The 22099-nt window shown below is 39.3% G+C and overlaps 2 protein-coding genes across 3 annotated transcripts in view; one reads left to right on the forward strand and one right to left on the reverse strand.

The window, feature by feature from the left end:
• dmap1 (DNA methyltransferase 1 associated protein 1) overlaps positions 1-9321 on the forward strand; it is a 53650-nt gene extending 44329 nt beyond the window's left edge. Inside the window, exons 10-11 of one of the 2 annotated variants that reach the window (XM_048539083.2) lie at positions 35-330; positions 8746-9321. In XM_048539083.2, coding sequence (XP_048395040.1) covers positions 35-330; positions 8746-8805 — 356 coding nt within the window. In that variant the 3' untranslated portion in view covers positions 8806-9321. The remainder of the gene's footprint in view (positions 1-34; positions 331-8745) is intronic. The other variant, XM_048539082.2, reaches the window with a different exon arrangement.
• An 8988-nt stretch (positions 9322-18309) lies between these two features.
• The window catches only part of LOC125456278 (ERI1 exoribonuclease 3-like), a 415443-nt gene continuing 411653 nt past the window's right edge, over positions 18310-22099 (reverse strand). Inside the window, exon 9 of the transcript XR_009446099.1 lies at positions 18310-18400. The gene's annotated coding sequence lies outside the window, so the exon portion shown is untranslated. The remainder of the gene's footprint in view (positions 18401-22099) is intronic.

Raw genomic sequence — 22099 nt, forward strand, 5'->3', positions numbered from 1 at the left:
GTATTGACATATTTTGGTTCAAAATGACTTGCAGATCTAAACCCAATGCCCACTGAAGAGATTGTACACATGTTCAATGAACTCCGCAGTGATCTGGTGCTTTTGTATGAACTGAAGCAGGCATATGCTAATTGTGAGTATGAGCTTCAGATGTTACGGCATCGATATGAGGCACTGGCAAAGGCAGGGACAAACAGCTTGGCATCAGGAGAAGGTTTTGGCATTGATGGACCAATGGGAACTGTGGGAACCAGTTCTGAAGAAATTAAGGGAGAAGGAAAAGACCAATTTATTGATGTTGTTGGAGCTGCACCTCTTACACCGAACTCAGTGAGTACTGATTTGAAAATGTTCAGCAAACTTTTGACTTATACTTGCCTAACAAAATAGTAATGTCTACTAGAGTCTATTATAACATAATATAAGAACTAGGAGCAGGAGCAGGCTATCTGGCCCCTTGAGCCTGCCCCACCATTTAATAAGATCATGGCTGATCTTTGAGGCTCAGCTCCACTTACCCACCCACTCACCATAACCCATAATAAAGGTCATATTAAAAGAACATTTAAAAGTATAATATAACCAAGCATATCAGTATGGCTTCATGGAGGGGCAATCATGCCTGACAAATTTTGAGAGCTGTTTGAGGAGATACAAGCAAGATTGATAAAGGAGAGCTAGCAGACGTAGTATATTTGGATTTCCAAAAGGCAAAATTCTATGAGGCAGTTGTGACAGTGGCAAAGATTAGCAGTAAGACAGAGGATTGAGAGAGTTTTAAAAAGTAATAATGATTGACGTAAAAGTAATGAGGGGGGGAAAAAACACTTTGAAGACCAAGTAGCAAGTAATATCGAAATAGATAGCAACAGCTTCTTTTAAACATATTAAATCAAGAGCAGGACACTAAGTGAATATCCTTCTAAAAGACTTCCATATTGTACTACACATTGAACTCCTTAATCAGGTAAGAGTCCGTGGTGTTGGGGTGTTGTATTAACATGGATTGAGGATTGGCTAACTAATAGAAGACAGCGTTGGGATAAAGGGGACATTTTTAGGATAACACCCTGTAACTAGTCGAGACCCACAGGTATCAAGGCTGGCCAGAATTATTTCAAAAATGTATTAACACTTGGATGAGTAAAGTGAATGCACTATTGCCCAGCTTATGGGTGACAAAAATAGGTGGGAAGACGAGTGGTGAGGATGATAGAGCCTATGGAGAGATATACTCAGGTTGACCTGAGTGAGTGAAAAAACTTGGTATTTGGTTTAGAATGTGGATAAATGTGAGCTTACACACTTTGACGAGAAGCGTAAAGCTGAATATTATTTAAATAGGGAAAGACTGGCGAAAGCAACAGCACAGACAAATTTAGGGGTCCTCATACATAAATCATACAAAGCTAGCATACAGGTTCGCGTGATGGGAAAGACAAATGGCAGTTTCAAGGGGAGTAGCATAATATATATCAGGAAGATCTCGCTAAAATTATCCAAAGCATTGAGAGAGATCACCAGTGTGAACAGTTTTTGTCCTCTTGTCTAAGGAAAGACAAATTGGCAGTGGAGGTAGTCCAGAGGAGGTTCACGAGAAAATCTCTCCATACTTGAGATCAACCTTATGAGGAAACATTGAGTAGATTGGGTCTGTACTTGTTGGAGTTTAGAAGAATGAGAGGCAACCTTATTGAAACATCTAAGATTCTTAGTACTTGTTGGAGTTTAGAAGAATGAGAGGCAACCTTATTGAAACATCTGAGATTCTTAGAGACTCACTTGGATAGAAGCTAGAATGTGGGAGAATCTTGCACAGAGGGCATGATCTTAGAGTAAGCAGTCATGTAGTAAGGACAGTGATGAGTAGAAATCGTAGAAGGCTGTAAAGGCTGGTTTGATAAGTATATTCAAGATTGAAATTCATCGATTTCAAAATCATGAAAGGAATTGCACCTTATGGAGAAAGGCAGGAAGGTGGACCGCAGGATTATCAGATCAGCCATGATCTGCTTGAATAGTAGAGTGAACTTGATGGGCCAAATGACCTACTTCTGCTCCTCATCTTATAATCTTATTGTGTGCAATGTAGTTATTTGCACTCTGGATTCCTATAGTGAACAACCAATCATACGTTATAAAAAATCTCAAGTAATTCTTAAAATCTAAATAAAAGAAGTGTTATTGTATTATGGTTTTAAAGTGCAAGGGACAGAAGCAGAAAATCAATTGTGAATTGCTAACGTATCATCAAACAGTCTTCATCACACTTGCTGCTCTGTGCTGCTTACTTCCACCCAAGTAAAAGTGTTACTTCGCTTATATGGAGATAGGAACATCCTTGCCTACATTTGGCACTTTCTTCTTATCTCCAAGGTTATGCTCAAACTTATTCCAGTGTCACCTTTTATAAAACCTGCTTTAAGTCAATACAATCCGACAAGTTTTAAAATGAAATTTTCTAACTAAACTTTTATTTTAGTAAATATCCCTTGATATATTTAAGAGTGTAATTTCATTTTGAATCCTTGTCAATCCACCAGCTTTTGAGTAAAAGTTTTTAGTTGCCAAAAGCTACTTTTTGTTTAAAAGAAGCAAAGGTATTTTCTAGCTAGATTGGCTCTTCTCACTAGTCCTCAGTCTCCTAACTAGTAATCAGTTTCCTGGTAAATTTACAACAGAATCATTCAAAATGTCACCATAATTGTTGCAAATGATCCCGCTTAAATGCCTGGAACCTTCACAACCCAAACTCCCAATGGTGATTAACTCACCCCAGGAATATGGACTGTTTGTGGAGCGTGCTGCTAGTGTGATTAAAGTTAGCGCAAAAGATTGAAGAAACTTATTTTGTGCAAAACATTCTGCAATGTTTTGATCTAGTTGTGCTGATTTTGAATTGAATGAAAATCCAAAGTCGAAATTTCGGGGTGTAGAAGTAAAGCTTATTCTTCATAACTTTTGAAGTTGTGTTTGTGCTGGTTAGTCACACTTTACAAAATTCTCACTTTTTTGATTGCTGTAATATTTGGTACTGAACAAAACACATTTGATATCACAGGTTTACATTCTACTTTTGTGATTGCCTATTAAACCAACTGTGATATTTTTGTTCTTCATTCCATTGACTGAAATGAACCCATATCATTATGTAGGAAATAGAAGTAGGGCTTAACCAGCAACCTGTGAAATAGCTGATTTATTTTCTTCCCCAAATACAACTCTACAGAGTTTATAAGTAAGTTACAGCATACATTTAAAAATTATTCTCCAGGGCAGTAGTTTATGCATAAAATTTGTTGCTATGTGTCAACAGCACCTTCAAAAATATTCCAGTACATAGCCATGCAATTTTCCTTGTATTCTGAACTTGAGTTCTCTTGTGTCCTTATGGTCATAGAGCTGTACAGCGTGGAAACAGATCCTTCAGTCCAACTTGTCCATGCCAACCAGATATCCTAAATAAATTTAGTAGAATTTAGACCCATTTTCCAGCTTTTGGCCCACATCCCTCTAAACCTTCCTATTCATGTAACCATCCAAACACCTTTTAAATGTTGTAATTGTACCAGCCTCCACCACTTCTTCTGGCAGCTCATTATCCAAGCCCCTCATGATTTTCTACAAAATCCCCACAGAGTGGAAACAGGCTGTTCGGTTCCACAAGTCTGCACTGACCCTCTGAAGAGCATCCCACCAAGACCCAACCCCTACCCTATCCTATGACCCTGTATTTTCCCTGCACCTAACCTATACATCTCTGGGCACTGTGGGCAATTTAGCATAGCCAATCTGCCTATCTTCTGCATCTTTGGACTGTGGTAAGAAACCAGAGTACCTGTTGGAAACCCACGCAGACAAGGGAAAATGTGCAAACTCCACTCAGTTACCCGAATTTGGAATCAAACCCAGGTCCCTGGCACTGTGAGGCAGCAGTGCTAACCATTGAGCCACCATGCAGGTCCCCCATCAGCCTCCCATGCTCCAGAGAAATTAATCCCTAGTCTATTCAGCCTCTCACTATTCCTCAAACCCTCCAACCCTGGCTACATGCTTGTAAATCTTTTCTGAACCCTTTCAAGCTTCACAACATCCTTCGTAAAACAGGGGGACCAGGGTTATATATCTACGGCACATCTGAATGAAGTAAATTAGTTCATGGATGACAATGCCTAGAATATACTATTGTCACTCAAGGAACTGTAATTCTCAAAATGCAGCTTAAGGTGCCACCTTCCGATGAACAGGGTTAGATCCAATCAAGTTGAAATGAAATCCTTTTAAAGCTTTATTTTTTACTGTCTTTAGTATAACTAAACCTTGAGATAAATCTTTTTGGTTTAAAATCTAAACTTGAGTGGGTTTCATAATGCTGAAAAATGTACGACATGTAAGATTACAAAAATTTTAACTTTGAGGTTTATGCTCAGACACCCTTCTGTTAAATCAATCTGTGCCTGAACTATTTCAATCACCTTTCAGTCATTTTCTGGGCCACTATTGTGCGCTTTTGTCTACCTTAGATTTTGTCCCTTATAATAAAATTGATTGAATGTTGAACATAACACAGCTCCATGTCCCCACAACATTTTGTGTCTTTTACATGACCTAAAGCACAAATGTAGGTCTTTTTTTGCATTTTCAGCTTTCTTTGAAGCAATTGGCTAGTTTTTGTCAATTTTCTGAGTTGACGTGTGCTGCCATAGAAAAATTCAGAAAAACAGCATTAAATCAGTATGTGTCCTGCTTCAATGAACAGTTCTGTGGAGTGTTTACAAGTTTGTGTTCGTAATTTGTTGTACAGAAGAGCTTTAGGATCTTGAAGGTTCTGAATGAAAGCCAAAAATGAAGTCTGATTTGCAAATTAATTGTACACTTAACAATTGTCCTGCAGAGAATATGTGGGTGTTAAATCACAGGGATTGCAGAAACTGTGGAATTTTTGAGGGAAATATAAAAGTTAATAGTTTAAAAGACCAGACCAGACCTATTCAGAAAGCTTGCATTCCTCTCAGCAGCTGTAACAACCTCTGCTAATGCCAACAGTTCTTCAATTCTGTTTTAATGTCTGTCACTTTTGCTAGCTATTTTCAAAAGGGTCAGATTCAACTTAACTCCATCTTTGCTCTTAATCTTATGTGGTTTTTCCAAGAGAGCCAGTGACAGGATACTTAAGTATACTTTTTTGTTGGTTTTCTTTGCAAGTGCATCAAATAGAATTTCCTCCAATTAGTTTACATCTGGAAGAAAACAGTCAAAATTGCCTTTTCGTTCATGATTTGGGCATTCATCCTCCTTCAGTGAAGCCATATGTGCACTTGAATCTTCTTGAATAGTATGTTATGGTATATTTAAAGAATGTTAATGGATCCCTATTGTATGTGTTTTGTCAATCAACATAAAATCATACAGAATGTCACATTTGAAAATTTGGAAGTGGAGATATCCTGCAAGCCATTTTCAGTGGCGTACAAAATGGTTAAAATGTTAAATACAGCTCTGACCTTTACTGGCTGATTAAACAACGAGAATGGCATTAGATTAGAATAAGACTGAAGGTCAAACCAATTCACTGTATAACTATTTTAGAGTGCTTCTAAAATTGTTTTTAACATTACCTCCTTTTCCACCTCACAAAAATACGATTTTGCCAGTACTCTGAAAAATACATGAATTGATCTAATCATGGTAGCTCGGTAATACTTCAACCGTTTGAAAACTTGAGGTGCTTTCACATCTTTGGAAATGCCACTTGTAGTGCTTTAAACCTCTTTAATGTGCATGCCTGGAAAGTTGAATTGGAATCATAGAATCTTACAGTATCGAAGGAGGCCAATTGACCCATCATGTCTGTACTGGCTCCCGTAAGAGCAACCCAGCTAGTTCCACTGTCCAGCTCTATCTCTGTAACCCCCTAATTTAATCATTTTCAAAAGAGGGTAGGGGGGCAATCCGGTAGTAAGATGGGCTTAAGGTCTTGAATTTGGATCAATCTCTGTACGTTTAAAATTAGACTTCCTCCGTGAATGGGAGAAGGAAGATGGTAGCTAATGTAGGAAATGCTTAACATGGTACCTACTTTGAGAGCAGTGTAACAAGAGATTGCCAAGTTGTTCCATCAGAAAAGCAGTGGTATTTTACCAAACCTTCTCATGTATTGTACAAATATTGAAGTATATGGTCCTAGGTTGATTAGCGTGCAGGAGAGACATGTTCCTGTGTAAATGAGGAATAGAAAAGGCAAGATTAGGGAACCATGGATGACAGGTGAAATTGTGAGACTAGCCAAGAGGAAAAAGGAAGCATACATGAGGTCGAGGCGCCTGAAGACACGAAGCTTTGGAAGAATATGGGGAATGTAGACCGAATCTGAAACGAGGGATTAAGAGGGCTAAGAGAGGACATGAGATATTGCTGGCAAACATGGTTAAGGAAATTCCCAAAGCCTTTTATTCATAAAGAGCAAGAGGGTAACGAGAGAAAGGATTGGCCCACTTAAGGACAAAGAAGGAAAGTTATGCGCTGAGTCAGAGAAAATGGGTGACATTCTTAGCGAGCACTTTGCATTGGTATTCACCGAGGAGAGGGACGTGACAGATGTTGAGGTTAGGGATAGATGTTTGTTTACTCTAGGTCAAGTTGACACAAGGAAGGAGGAAGTGTTGGGTATCCTAAAAGACATTAAGGTGGACAAGTCCCCTGATCCAAATGGGATCTATCCCAGGTTACTGAGGGAAGCGAGAGAGGAAATAGCCAGGGTCTTCACAGATATCTTTGCAGCATCCTTAGACACGGGTGAGGTCCCGGAGGACTGGAGACTTGCCAATGTTGCCCCCTTGTTTAAGAAGGGTAGCAAGGATAATCCAGGTAATTATCGACCAGTGAGTCTGACGTCAGTGGTTGGGAAGCTACTGGAGAACATACTGAGGGATAGTATCTATTCCCATTTGGAAGAAAATGGGCTTATCAGTGATGGGCAACATGGTTTTGTGCAGGGAAGGTCATGTCTTACCAACTTAATAGAATTCTTTGAGGACGTGACAAAGTTGATAGAGGGAAAGGCTGTAGATGTCATATACATGGACTTCAGTAAGGTGTTTGATAAGGTTCCCCATGGCAAGCTGATGGAGAAAGTGAATTCACATGGGGTTCAGGGTGTGCTAGCTAGATGGATAAAAAAACTGACTAGGCAACAGGAGACAGAGTAGTAGTAGATGGGAGTTTCTCAAATTGGAGACCTGTGACCTGTGGTGTTCCACAGGGATCTGTGCTGGGACCACTGTTGTTTGTGATATACGTAAATGATTTGGAGGAAGGTGTAGGTGGTCTGATCAGCAAGTTTGCAGATGACACTAAGATTGGTGGAGTAGCAGATAGTGAAGGGGACTGTCAGAGATTACAGCAGAATACAGATAGACCGGAGAGTTGAGCAGATAAATGGCAGATGGAGTTCAATCTGGGAAAATGCGAGGTGATGCATTTTGGAAGATCTAATTCAAGGGCGAACTATACAGTAAATGGAAAAGTCGTAGGGAAAATTGATGTACAGAGAGATCTGGGTGTTCACGTCCATTGTTCCGTGAAGGTAGCAACGCAGGTCAGTAGGATGGTCAAGAAGGCTGATGGCATGCTTTCCTTCATCGGATGGGGTATTGAGTACAAGAGTTGGCAGGTCATGTTACAGTTGTATAAGACTTTGGTTCGGCCACATTTGGAGTACTGTGTACAGTTCTGGTCGCCACATTACAAAAGAATGTGGACGCTTTGGAGAGGGTGCAGAGGAGGTTCACCAGGATGTTGCCTGGTATGGATGGTGCTAGCTATGAAGAGAGGTTGAATAGATTAGGATTATTTTCATTAGCAAGATGGAGATTGAGGGGGGACCTGGATTGAGGTCTACAAAATCATGAGGGGTATAGACAGGGTGGATAGCAAGAAGCTTTTTCCCAGAGTGGAGGACTCAATTACAAGGGGTCATGAGTTCAAAGTGAGAGGAGGAAAGTTTAAGGGAGATATGCGTGGAAAGTTCTTTACGCAGAGAGTGGTGGGTGCCTGGAATGTGTTGCCAGCGGAGGTGGTAGATGCAGACACGTTAGTGTCTTTTAAGATATATCTGGAAAGGTACATGGATGGGTGGGGAGCAAATGGACACAGACCCTTAGAAAATATATGACAGGTTAGACAGAGGATCTCGATCTGCGCAGGCTTGGAGGGCCAAAGGGCCTGTTCCTGTGCTGTAATTTTCTTTGTTCTTTGTTCCGTCACTAGCACTTCCAGGTAGACATTCAAGGTTCTGAAATAAAATTCTTCTCGAGAAAAATATTAATTGAAACAATGCAGGGAGTTATCTTTTGACCATTTGAGGTGTCGGCAGATATAATACTCCAGATGAAATGCAAATCAAGCTCATGATAACCATCTTGCATTCCAGATGAATCGACAGTTGAATTGAGATTTCCTTTAATTATCATTATGTTCACAGTCACTTTCTCACCTCCGTTGTTTGATCCACACTGGTAGATCAATTAATGTATTTGTGTTGTCGAATATGTTGGTGTTGAAAGGAGATTTTCACCTTTCTTAGGGAAAAAAAACAATTGTTGTGGCAGTGTTGTTTCATTGCTGCTGCTTTAAGATCACATTTCTGACTGCTGTCTGAATTTTGTGAGTTAATTTAGAGACTTTCCTGTCTGTGTGAATTGTTTGATGCATGTTATCTTACATCCTGATTTTTGATTTTTACAGAGGAAGCGAAGAGAATCTGCATCAAGCTGTTCTTCGGTAAAGAAATTGAAGAAACCGTGAACTGCTTTGAAAGGCTAGGAAGTGGACAAAATGTGGTTAAACGGATCATTCACCACATAGCAGTTATGCTCCTGCATTTTATTCAGAAAACACCACCAGAGCCCCAGGAAATTAGGAACATCAGTGAGCATACTGTTGATTAATTATCTGGCGGTGGTTAAGAAGTAATAAATACCTTGTCCATCACATCAAAACAAAATGGCTAGGCCATTTCCTAGAGAAGTTCTACTGATATCGTAACTGACACGGAGCTTCATCAATGGGACAAATTTATTCGCAAAATGGATCATAGTGCTTTTAATATTTGTATAATTATGTTCTCTTTAGGATGTTTTGTTCCGTTTGGTACAGGGCAATGAAGCTATCACTGAGTGAAGATCACTTGCATGATCTTATTTTTATTACAATTTTTCAATTTGACAATGAAAGATTACAAATATATGTTATATCAAATTACTAGAAAGTGTACAAAATTACAAAACATTTATGGTAACTGAGAAAATATCAATATAGAATAAATGACTTTTGAAAAATAATTGTTTGCAATATCCACTGTCATTTGAAGTCTGAGACTGGAATTTCCTGTTTGATATGTAATAATTTCTTTAGCGTACTAGTTTGGAGTTAAGGGAGATTATAGACATCTTGTGCACTTATTGTCATGGGACTCTTCTAATATTATAATATCTTATTTTTGTCAAGCTTATAATAGTAGTTCTGCTTGGATCATTACCTGATGCAATGCTTCCATCATGTTTTTCCTTTGATTTAATTAACTCCCAGTGCTTAGTCATTCTAATTTGTTGAGGTTATTAACTTCCCACATTTGTTTCCAAAAAATATTTAAAGTTTATTAAGCATTATGGGATTCCATTGATGTTTTGCCATTTCTCGGATGATCCAACCCTCTGGCTCTCACGATTGCTTTTTGATTGCTAACTATTCTTGGGTGTGGTCCTTTCTCCCTCCCCTCACCTACATAGCATTTGTTCCTGGATATCATCCTCCCTTGCCTTTTGTATTCAACTCCCTGTCTTGGTCAAGTGCCTTATTTTTGATGGGGTTATTTTTGAAAGCCAGTACTATATTTAAAACTACATGTGTTTAAAGTACATTTTCATCTGCTTACGAGAAAGAAAAAGAGTGGATCAAGGCAAAGAAAAACATCTGTTGATCTAGGGAGGCAATAGAGAAAATGTAATTGTTGTAGGAAGGGACTAATAAAATGATATTGGATAGGGTAAAAGTAATGGCAGGTGGATCGTACTGAGTCGGTAGAGCTGAGGTAGCGTGCAGACTGATCTTGTCCTGCCCATGTATTCCCCAGAAAACTGCTTTGTTTTACCTGGCTGAGTAATGGAATTCCTTGGACCACACAGTATTGGCCTCGACCCAGAATTTTTAAACAGTATTGCTAGAGATCGACATTAGATTCTCAACACAAGAATTATAACCGATTGCCCTCCCATCACATTTGCTCCGTTGTCTTCTCCAGGTAAATTCTTCCATTCTGTAATCTGTTCTACATGTGCGTCTTCATTTTTGACCAGCGTTATCTAAAGTACATTAGTATAACACTATCTCTATTACAACATTTTCCTCTTTGCTTTAAGTAACACATTTTGTACAAATAAGCAATCAATCATGGAATTCAGAACTAGAAATATTGCCCCCAGTACTATAATTCTTTAATAAAACTGCAACTCCAAGTTATTTAATCAAGATAAATCAGTTGACATTATAATATATATTATGTTGCATGTGGAACATCTGACTCAGAAATCCAGGAGACTGGTTTTTAAAAAAAGAGATATTATAATAAGAACAGACTTCTCAGGTTTTGGTTTGGAAGTATAAAATAAATTCTCAGTATATGGACCAAGTATCAAGCTTTGAGAAATATTGTCTAACTATATGTCTACATTTATGTATACAAAGAATTTCAGACAGTAACATTAGAATCTGGGCAGCAATTCCACTGCTCAAAAAAAATTAAGTGCTAACACGCTGCTGGCAAACCTTTCGTAGACAATGTTAAGATTCAAATATTGCACATTCCTGGCGTAAATGTGAAGGCATGGACTGAAAGTTAGCAGGTGAACTGCTGCAATCATTATTGCATGTAGTATTTCTATTTTTAAGAAAATTATTAGAGTTTACTTCACCTGAAAAAGAAATGTGTCATGGTATAAGGAAAATGGTGTAAACAACAAGCAAAAGATATAACTAAGATATCAGAGATCCAGCAAAGAGGTGGATAAGTGGGGAAAAGTTGGTGATAGAGAATTGTACAGTTATGTTAAATGTGTGTTTTCCAATGTAGTCAAAAAGAAAACCTGCTTTTAGTTACGTCTGTATTGGCAGGACATGGTAATGGACTTTTGAAGTGTAATAATGATGGAGCTAAATTTCCCTGAGTGTACATTTTGTGTTGTGGTGCCATTATGTTTCAATACAGTGGCGCTGGAGGAACACAGGAGGTCAGACAGCATCAGAGGAACAGGAAAGTTGATGTTTTGGGTCGGGACTTTTCATCAGGGTTATTGACTCTGATTCCAGCATCTGCATTTCTTTCTATCTCTGGTGCTGTTATGTTTAGTGTGTTGAAGTGATTTTTTTTGCTGGTTTCCCACCCCCCAAATTTAGTAAGATTTTGCATTATATCTATCATAGTTATATTTTTCCAATTAATTGAATTATAAGTTCCACAGCTATAAAATTTGTTGTGGCAGTGGAAAAGTTTGAATCCTGCCACTAGAAGGTGCCATAGTACAAGAGTATGTTACTGTATGTTGCATATGAGAAGAACGTTTGTAATGGATTAGTGACTTTATGGAATTATTGTAATTTAATTTTATAATTATGCCTAACGGTTTGAACATTTTCAAATGTTGGTTTACATTTTATTGTCAAGAATATTTAACACACCAGTGGTTTGCTGGTTTGTCTGATTCTTTTTCTCCCTCCTATTCTATTCCTCACATCTAATCAGCTTGTGAAGTCAATCTATTAGATCAGCTTTTGCTATTATAAAAATGAGAGCAACAATTGTACCTACAACATTTTAGTGCTATGGCTTGCATTAGATTAGTTTTGAAACATCCAAAACAAGAGGCTAATTTATATGTTAAATATAAAATGTGAACCCTCTGCCATTTTGAAATGTGACAAAGAAATACCAGTAATTTGGACTAAATTTAATGTGGCACAGTTTATTGAATGAATAAATTGTACAAAAGCATCTTGAACCATCTTTTAACTACGTTTTAATTGAAACATTTTGACATCAAAGTCATTATCATATGATGTAAAGGGCTCATTGAATTAATTCTGAGTCACTTTGGCCACGACATCACTGTAAGGATCCTACTTTGGATCCCACGTGGCACTATCACTTTCAGAATCGATCCACCACTCAACAAATCATGCTCTAAATTCATTGAATGGACTCCATTTGAATTGGATTTCCCATCCTATTTTGTTCTACGTGAACATTGGTGTTGAATGGCTTGTTGAAGCATGTATCCAAAGATTGCACAGAGGACATTATACCTTCTGGTATAAGTGCATTGCAGATGTTTTTTCTTCACCAGCATCTCTTGATCTCATTGGTTATATGGCATCTGCACTTGTTCCACATAATGGGCATTGTTTTATATAGGCCATTGGGGAGCTATAGTGTACGTTATTGATCCGTTACTACACCCCATTCTCATGCATCCAACTGTTACCATTGACATGCACTTAAATCCTGCAGGAAACTTGATTTTCACAATGGTTTTATGTTCAAAAATTAGCTTGGGCTTTAATTGCATTCTGTCACTCATGCAAATGAGTACACCTCATCATCTTCACTAGACCTGCTTTTATGAATGTTTTTACTCCATTTGGCTGCTGATTAACAATGGTGCTTCCTTTACATTGCTATTATGATTTAATGTGTACTATCTGATGAGCAGTTGGAAACTGGTAATGTTTTGCATCAAGGTCTTTCAGTTGTCTGACTGATCTTGGTCTGCTTTATTCCGTAAAATGGCCAGAACTAGCCATTGCTGTGAAATCTTTGCTCAACTTGGTTTGATTTGAATCACTTAAGTGTGTACATGTGCACTGCATTTCTGCTGAGCGTGTAACAATTGTGACGATTTTTGAGGATCTTTGCTGATACAGCCAGTGGCTGGTCTCTGTTCTGATGTAACATTTTGTCTTGGGCATCCTTTTCAGGGCACACTCCTGCCTTCCATTTATTGCACAGATTTTCCACTCATTTCAAATTTCCTTGTGCAACAGAGTTATTTGTTGACTTAACAAATGTTATGACTTTTAGCTTGAAATCTGCTTTCTTTTTAATTTGCTTTACTGGAAGACCCATTTCTGTTTATCTTTTGCCATGTCGTGCTTGGTCTTCTCTATATCTAGGCATGTTAAATTTTCATGCATCATCTTTACAACAGACTCTGTAATGCCCACTTGATCCCTATGGTAACTTATGGTATAAGGTAAGTAAAACATATCTTTCTTTGGGGTGAAAATATGGGGCTGACTACTGACTAATGTTAGTATAGCAGTACATTGTTGCAAACACATGTATGTCCTGTATATTTTTTTAAAAAAGGATTTTTAGCACTGGAAAGATCAGGTAGTCTCTGTGCCACCTCAACTGATATGCTATGATTGATAGCTATTCAAGATTTTGAATGTTCCAGTACCAGCTGTAAATAAAGGCTTAATTATCAGATGGTCAAGTTTACTCTGTTGTAGTATATAGATTTAGATGTCCCTAGTTGTCAAGACAAACTAACCTTCAGACATGCAACATTATCTGGGATTCCACAAAGTAAATTCTGCCCATTTAACATTTTGAATATCTTGTCTTGTATAGCTTTGTTTCTGGTTTTGTGAAGATGCCCTTGAAAATTTCATAGGCCTCCAAGCTAATAAAGATCATCACTTCATATGATAACCGAGTTTAAACTGTAACTGGCGTAAAGCTGGCTTCTGTCAGACACTTGATTTCAGATTAACATGTCACTGCAATTGTTTTACGTTAATGTCCCTGGTGAAATTACTCATAATTATAAGTAAGATTTTCTCTTGAATATTTGCTTTGCAGTCTCTTTGGCATGTTGGAGATATTCCAACCGATGTTCTTTGCTGATTTTTCTTTAATGTCCCTGAATCTGGTGGAAGTTCAATTTTGTGCAATGATTCCCTAAACTCAATTTTGATTTTTTTTGTTACAAGTAACAAACCATTAAACTATGAACAGAAACAATTTATGCCTTAAATGCAGAATTTCAGATTGTAAAATCTGTTCTTGCCTGACATATTGAAGCTTGTTAAAGAACCAAAATCAGTCTTGAGCTTTTCAATTGATGTAGGAATTTTTGGAATTTGCATTTAAGTGACTATCCCTTTAAATTTCCTGAGAAAGTGAGATTCTTGTCACTCCCGCCCCTTTCAATTAGGCTACCCCTTGGTACTAGGCAGGCAGCTTTGAATTATTATGCAAATACATTGACCCTGTAAAATTGAAAGCAGTCAGCACTCTCGCACATCCCAGATGTCCAAGTTCTTTAAGGACCGCAACTTTCCCCCCACGGTGATTGAGAACGCCCTTGACCGCGTCTCCCGCATTTCCCGCGACACATCCCTCACACCCCGCCCCCGCCACAACCGCCCCAAGAGGATCCCCCTCGTTCTCGCACACCACCCTACCAACCTCCGGATACAACGCATTATCCTCCGACACTTCCGCCATTTACAATCCGACCCCACCACCCAAGACATTTTTCCATCCCCTCCCCTGTCTGCTTTCCGGAGAGACCACTCTCTCCGTGACTCCCTTGTTCGCTCCACACTGCCCTCCAACCCCACCACACCCGGCACCTTCCCCTGCAACCGCAGGAAATGCTACACTTGTCCCCACACCTCCTCCCTCACCCCCATCCCAGGCCCCAAGATGACATTCCACATTAAGCAGAGGTTCACCTGCACATCTGCCAATGTGGTATACTGCATCCACTGTACCCGGTGCGGCTTCCTCTACATTGGGGAAACCAAGCGGAGGCTTGGGGACCGCTTTGCAGAACACCTCCGCTCAGTTCGCAACAAACAACTGCACCTCCCAGTCGCAAACCATTTCCACTCCCCCTCCCATTCTCTTGATGACATGTCCATCATGGGCCTCCTGCACTGCCACAATGATGCCACCCGAAGGTTGCAGGAACAGCAACTCATATTCCGCCTGGGAACCCTGCAGCCATATGGTATCAATGTGGACTTCACCAGTTTCAAAATCTCCCCTTCCCCCACTGCATCCCTAAACCAGCCCAGTTCATCCCCTCCCCCCACTGCACCACACAACCAGCCCAGCTCTTCCCCCCCACCCACTGCATCCCAAAACCAGTCCAACCTGTCTCTGCCTCCCTAACCGGTTCTTCCTCTCACCCATCCCTTCCTCCCACCCCAAGCCGCACCCCCAGCTACCTACTAACCTCATCACACCTCCTTGACCTGTCCGTCTTCCCTGGACTGACCTATCCCCTCCCTACCTCCCCACCTACACCCTCTCCACCTATCTTCTTTACTCTCCATCTTCGGTCCGCCTCCCCCTCTCTCCCTATTTATTCCAGTTCCCTCCCCCCATCCCCCTCTCTGATGAAGGGTCTAGGCCCGAAACGTCAGCTTTTGTGCTCCTGAGATGCTGCTTGGCCTGCTGTGTTCATCCAGCCTCACATTTTATTATCTAGCACTCTGTAGTAAGTTAGCTTTACATAAATAACTAGAAGTTTAAACCCACAGGTATCCTGGACAACAAAATGGTTTCTTTTAAGAAAAAAATGCTTATTTTTGTATTCAGACTGCTTAACCCTACAGTTGTACTTTGGCAACAAGCTGGTCAGAGACAGGCACATTCTATAACAGCATTTTTTAAAAAACTCAATCTTACATGTTTCAAGCAAGTTGCCTCTTATTCTTTCAATTCCAGTGGATGCAGGCTGAGCTTGTTAAACCTTTCCTCCATGAGACAGTCTGGCTATTGCAGATATTAATCTACTGAGTCTCTGAATTATTTTCAGTGTATTTACATCCTTCCTTAAATAAGGAGGCCAATACTGGACAGGTATTCCAGATGTGGTCTCACCTGTGCCCTGCATAATTGAAGAATCCCCTTCTTACCTTTTTGTGTTCAATTCTCCTCACAATATACAAGAATATACTATACGTTTTCCTGATTGCTAGTTGTACTTGCATGCTAACCTTTTGCAATTCATGCATAAGACACCCAGATCACTTTGCATCTCAGCGCTCTATAACCTTTAACCATTTAGATAATAATTTCGTTTATCCTGACAAAGTAGACATTTTCACATTTACCATGTTGTACTCCACTTGCAATTGGCACAGCTAACTAAAGTGAATGTAAATTTAGGGTAAGGACCAAGAGTGGCAGACATTTTAGGAGATATTTCATAATACTCAGAATAGACTCATTCAAAAAATATCAACAAGAGCACCCATCATCCATGTTTTACAAAGAGTTAAAAATTGTACCAAAATTAAAAGCATAATTGAACAAATATGGGTAGCACGTCAGGAGATTGGTCAAATGTAAAACCCAAGAAAAAATGACTCCAAGATAACGGAGAAAACAAAATTGAAGAATGAGGAATAACCTGCTAGAAATATATGAACAGCAAGAGTTTCTACAGATTTTTTTTTAAAAAAATGAACAAAGTGAACATCGGTCCTAGAGAAGGTGATTCTGGCGAATAATAATTAAAACTAATGAAATGGTAGTTTAATTGAAAAGGTATTTTGCATTAGTTTTCATATTACCTATGTCTAACCCTTTGTTCCCTTCCTTGATTTTGGACACCTACTTCCAGTAAGGACTCCATTCTCCTAGTTTCTTTATCTCTATTGTACCATTCTAATGATGCAATTTTCCACATTAGTGATTCTGGACATGTCTTCCTCTTTCTTTAACTGAAAATTCTTTTCTGTTGTGGTCGACAAGGTCCTTTATCTTCACCTGACCCACCTTCAGTACTTGGTTCCATTTCTTTCCCTCCTTCTGAGAACCATGATCCTCTTGTTCACATCCTTCCCCTTTTCAGCTTCCTTATTTAAAGGATTTCTCTCTGCAGATTTTGCCACCTTCAGCCTAATGCAACTACCAAACATATCTTCCTCTCACTTCCCCTTTCAACATTCTGAAGATGCAATCCCTCCATGACAACCTGTCATTTCACCTCCTCTTGCCTCACAGTTGAATACCCAATCATTCCTTACAGATAAAAGTGATCTACGGTATTTCTTTTAATTTGGGATTTGGTATCCACTACTCACAGTGTGATCAGTTCTATATCAGGGAGACAAAATACACATACGGCCCTGAGCTTCCGTTGGTTTACCATTTTAATTCTCCTTTTTGCTGTCTTTGCCATGCTGTGAAATTCATCTGAAGCTCATTGCAAACTTGAGGATCAAAGCCCCAACAATCAATTGAGCATTTTAGAGCCTTCTGGAATCCATATGAGATCATCAATTTCAGATCACAATCTTTTTCTACAGTTTGTTTTTTGTTTGCTCATTGTGGTCTTAATTTTATTGTTGTTCATTATTCTGTGATTCACATCTCAGACATTTTTTTTCTAGTGCTTTTGCCATTCTAATTCTGTCTGCCTCACCATTTTTTAAATATGTAATGTTTCCTGCCTTTCACCCCAAAACTTCCCTTTTGTTCTGTTCCACCCACCCCGTTGAATTTTCGTAAAACTATTTAAATTGTTTTCCAGTTCTGATGATAGGTCACAGATCTGAAGCAAAAACTGTTTTCCTTTCATTGGTTGTTGTCTGAATTGCAGAGCATTCCCAGCATTTTCAGTTCTTATTTCAGATTTGCATATGCAAAATACTGTGGACGCTGTATTAGGAAGTAGCCACTGATAAATTTGGACTCTTATCAATGGATGGACTAAGACATAGCAACATGCATTGCACAGCAGTCATATTGATACAGTTCATTGGCTTCATGCCTGTTAAATTGTTCATCTTTCCTGTAATAAAGTATCATCCTTTTTTCCTATAGTTGATGTGGAATCAGCTATTGATTGCAGCTTCTACCCTGCTTCCTATTACCAATCTAAACACACAGGTGATAATTAGTGAGTTTGAGGAGAAACATATCTCTAATGAAGAACAAGTGGAGGTGGCAGTTATCCAAGCCATTTCTGCATGAGCAAGACATTGGTACACTACTGAATCTAATCTGCTGTCAGAAGAGAGCATCAAAGAAGTTGTCTTGGCATCTTGCAAGGGTTGTCAACAACATTGAAGTACATTGTTGATTTTTCCAAAGCATGTATAAAGTAGCTTCACGACTGCAGTTCACCAGCAAAAATGAAATAATTTTAACCAGCAGTATACTGTGCATCACCTACTTTAATTCTGTTCTGATACATCAGGTCAAAGAAGTTGCATTTACAGAAGAATATTCCAGCCCATTTTCGATAGATCTTGTATATTCAGTAACTCTTCTACAGCTGCTTCACCGTGGTGTCCAGCCATTTGATTCAATACAAATGATCTGTAATATATAATTCAAATACATTTTAATTGGCAGCTGCCTATCTGTTGTTGAGAAATATTTTTAATCAGTTATTTAAATTCTGGTCCTGAGTTGAAAGTATAGAAAGTGACTGAGGTATATGATAAAAGTCTGTTGTGATAGTTAAGCCACTTTGCTTCCATCACTGTTGGAAAAATGGAAAATTAATTAGCAGAAGTTGCTTGCTAATATGGAGTTAGTTAATAACTAAACAAACATATTGTCATTAGGCGGTGCAAAATAGCAAGTAAAAAGTGCCGTAGAATCTTCTGGCAAGACGGCAGTGGAGTCGGGGTTATGCTTTTATTTTTTTCTCTCATTTTACTTAACTCTTGTTGAAGAGCTTGGTGGCAGTGATGACATCGAGTTGGCCCAGTGCGAACTTGTAGAGGCGATTTTGGAGCTAGTTTGGGTTCCTGGCAGCTTCTGCCATCTCACAGCTGCTGCGGTGGAGGCAATTTTGGGCTCCCACAACATCTGTACTGCATGCAGACTTGTGGAGGCAAGTTTCAGCCCAATACAAAATCCAGTGGTATTGGTGAGATGGGCCCAAAGTGGACTCGACAGTGAGCCTTGACTTAAAATCGGCTCCATAGTGTGAGGATGTCAGTGGAGTTGAGATGGTGTTAAAGAGAGGCGACTTTCATTGCAGTGGGTCAGTGAAGGGGACCTGAACCTTGCTACGAGGTCCATGGCCCATGCTGGAGCACTTAACAAGAAGGTTGAGTAAGATAACAAAGTGTGAAACTGGATGAACATGTCAGGCCAAGCAGCATCTCAGGAGCACAAAAGCTGATGAAGGATCTAGACCTGAAACATCAGCTTTTGTGCTCCTGAGATGCTGGTTTGCCTGCTGTGTTCATCCAGCTTCACACTTTGTTATCTTGGATTCTCCAGCATCTGCAGTTCCCATTATCTAAGAAGATTGAGTACTTTATTTTTCTCTGTTTTAATATGGTACCAGAGAGTGGTGACATTACACAATAGTTTTCATTGAAAAATACATGCGACAATAACTAAATAGATTCAATAATTCTTATTTGTGAAGAGAAATTAGGTTAATGTCTTTAGTCACCTGTTCCTCTGAATGTTCCTATATTGAATCATATGAGATTTAACATTAATTTTGTTTCTCTCTCCACAGATGGTGTCAGGTCTACTGAGTTTTTTCCAGCATCCACCATATTTTGCTTTTATTTTATTACAAGGCTTGAATTTTGCTGAAGGGAGACGTTGTTTTCTGAAGAAGGGTCCAGACCCTAAACATCAGCTTTCCTGGTCCTCTGATGCTGCCTGGCCTACTGTGTTCATCCAGCTCTACACCTTGTTATCTCAGACTCCAGCATCGGCAGTTCCTACTATCTCTCATTATTGATGCTTTTTTGCCTTGTACTCATCAGGACTAATGCAAGAACGGCAAAATTCAAATGATCAAAGCAACTTATATTACAGGAGAAAGGGGACCGACTGATTGGCAAGACAACTGTGACCGAAGTGTTGCCATGGAGAAAATAATATGGTGTATGAATTTCAGAATCAATGTGCTGGGATGTAAGGCTGCATCTTCTTGCAATTGGCTGATTAAATAAAACAGAATGTTCCCTTACATGTTTATAGTGGGTGGAATACAGAACATACTCAGCCACCCTGCGCTTGGAAAATTCAAAACGAACATCTAATGCTTGATTCTGTATTTCTGCAGTAGTTAGTAAACAATCCTAAATGTGCTAATATCCACACTAACAACTAGTTTAAGATAATTGGTCAAGCTGTTAACATAGGTCATTTATACTCATTAAAAGTGACATTCATTCATAGGGATCCATTCACCGAAAACAAAAAGGTATATATTCAAGCTTTGCACCTTTTGCCAGGAGATTTGGAAACCTTTAGTTCCCTGTTACTTTCACCTAAAGCATTATCAGTGGTTGGTGAAATCACCTTTGTCCTTGACTGTGGTTTATTCCTTGGTACTGAAATATCAGCTAACCTGCTACCGGTGAATAGATCAATAGGTCATATGCTTTAGTCAGCACAGCCAGCATTTTCAATTCTTTTCCCACTAAATAGTTTGGCATAACTGCTCACTATCGACCACTAATATGTGAATAGGTTGGTATTCACTGTGCAGACACATTTCCAATGAAATCACTGATCATGTGGTGACTACAGTGTGCTGAGGCTGAGGTCCATCTGAATGTCATTGACTGACCAGCTTTGTATTTTTAAGTTTTAATTTGTGAAATCTATGGAAGATGCAGGTGTAGCAATGTTTTCGATTGGTCTGCCGCTTTGCGATATGGCTGTGCATGGGGCATTCTTCATCTTGTATCCTGCATAAAGCTTGAATTGTGTACACTGCAATAATGATATTCACAAACTGGTTTTGTAGCATCCAGTGAGGCCGGTTCATCATTCATTGCTTTGCTGGCACACAATCTGCCTTGTGCTTTTTAACCAGAATTGCTGAATTGGCCCTTATTCCATGGCCTGGGGTGCCCTTTTGGGTCAAAGATGAGACTTCTTTTAAAAAAAACTTATGCAACCAGCAAAACCATTGTCCCTGTCAATTAAAGATAATTGATCCCCTCCAGGATCCAGGAAAGGTTAATCTAGTAACAGTTTGTGGCCTTTCTAAAGGCCAAAGTAGTTGTTACCACAATGGCTCCAAAAAGATTATTTCTATAGAATGGGCCCACATTTTAATGCCATGTCTGTGAACTTCTGAAACATAATTGTGTTACTGTTCTGCTCATTCTACAGCTGACCTGATAGAATTTATATTGGTTAACATATACCGCTTGAAAAATAAGAAATGAGAAGTATTATAGATATACCATAATTAGCTAGGATTCTCTGCCCCCATAGAAATGCGTTTCACAAAATCATCTGGATTAAAATCTGGATGAAGGTACATTTCAAATTTACTATCTTTCTAATACAATGAAACTAAATGGGGATATTTAGAAATAACACAGTCCCAAATTTAGATTAGATTCCCTACAGTGTGGAAACAGGCCCTTTGTCCCAACAAGTCCACACTGCCCCTTCCAGCATCCCACACACCCCTGAACACTATGGGCAATTCAGCATTGCCGATCCACCTAGCCTGCACATCTTTGGACTGTGGGAGGAAACCCATGCAGACACGGGGAGAATGTGTAAACTCCACACAGACCGAGGCTGGAATCGAACCCGGGTCCCTGGCACTGTGAGGCTGCAGTGCTAACCACTGAGCCACCATGCCGCCCCTCTACTAGGTGGTTAATTCCATTGCAGCTGTCAAGTGGCTGTTGTATAATTGCTTTGTAGTTAAAATTGGTAAAAGAACAAGTTTTGTTTATTGCAATCAGTTTGCTGTTGAAAAACTTACAGGAGAAAAATAAACTGTATATCACGAAGGACATGTGCTCAGTGGTGGAAGCGATGTTGGAGTTTTGACATTTCACTCTTTAGATTTTTTTATTTGGAAAAGATGAAGTGCACAAGTGGATTATGCTGCTGTGAAACAGTTGGTCTCACAAAGGGAGAGAACTGAGCATTGGCTTTTCCTTCAGTATGCTTTTAAGATCATAAAGAGGAGTATAAAACTATCTCAGCAAAATAATGAGATCAGTCAGCTGCTCTTGACCTTCATGTCACATTGCCCTCTTCTGCTGTTCAGATGGTGAAGTTGGT

The sequence above is a fragment of the Stegostoma tigrinum genome, chromosome 8, assembly GCF_030684315.1.
Source record: "Stegostoma tigrinum isolate sSteTig4 chromosome 8, sSteTig4.hap1, whole genome shotgun sequence".
In the NCBI taxonomy this organism is placed as follows: Eukaryota; Metazoa; Chordata; class Chondrichthyes; order Orectolobiformes; family Stegostomatidae; genus Stegostoma; species Stegostoma tigrinum.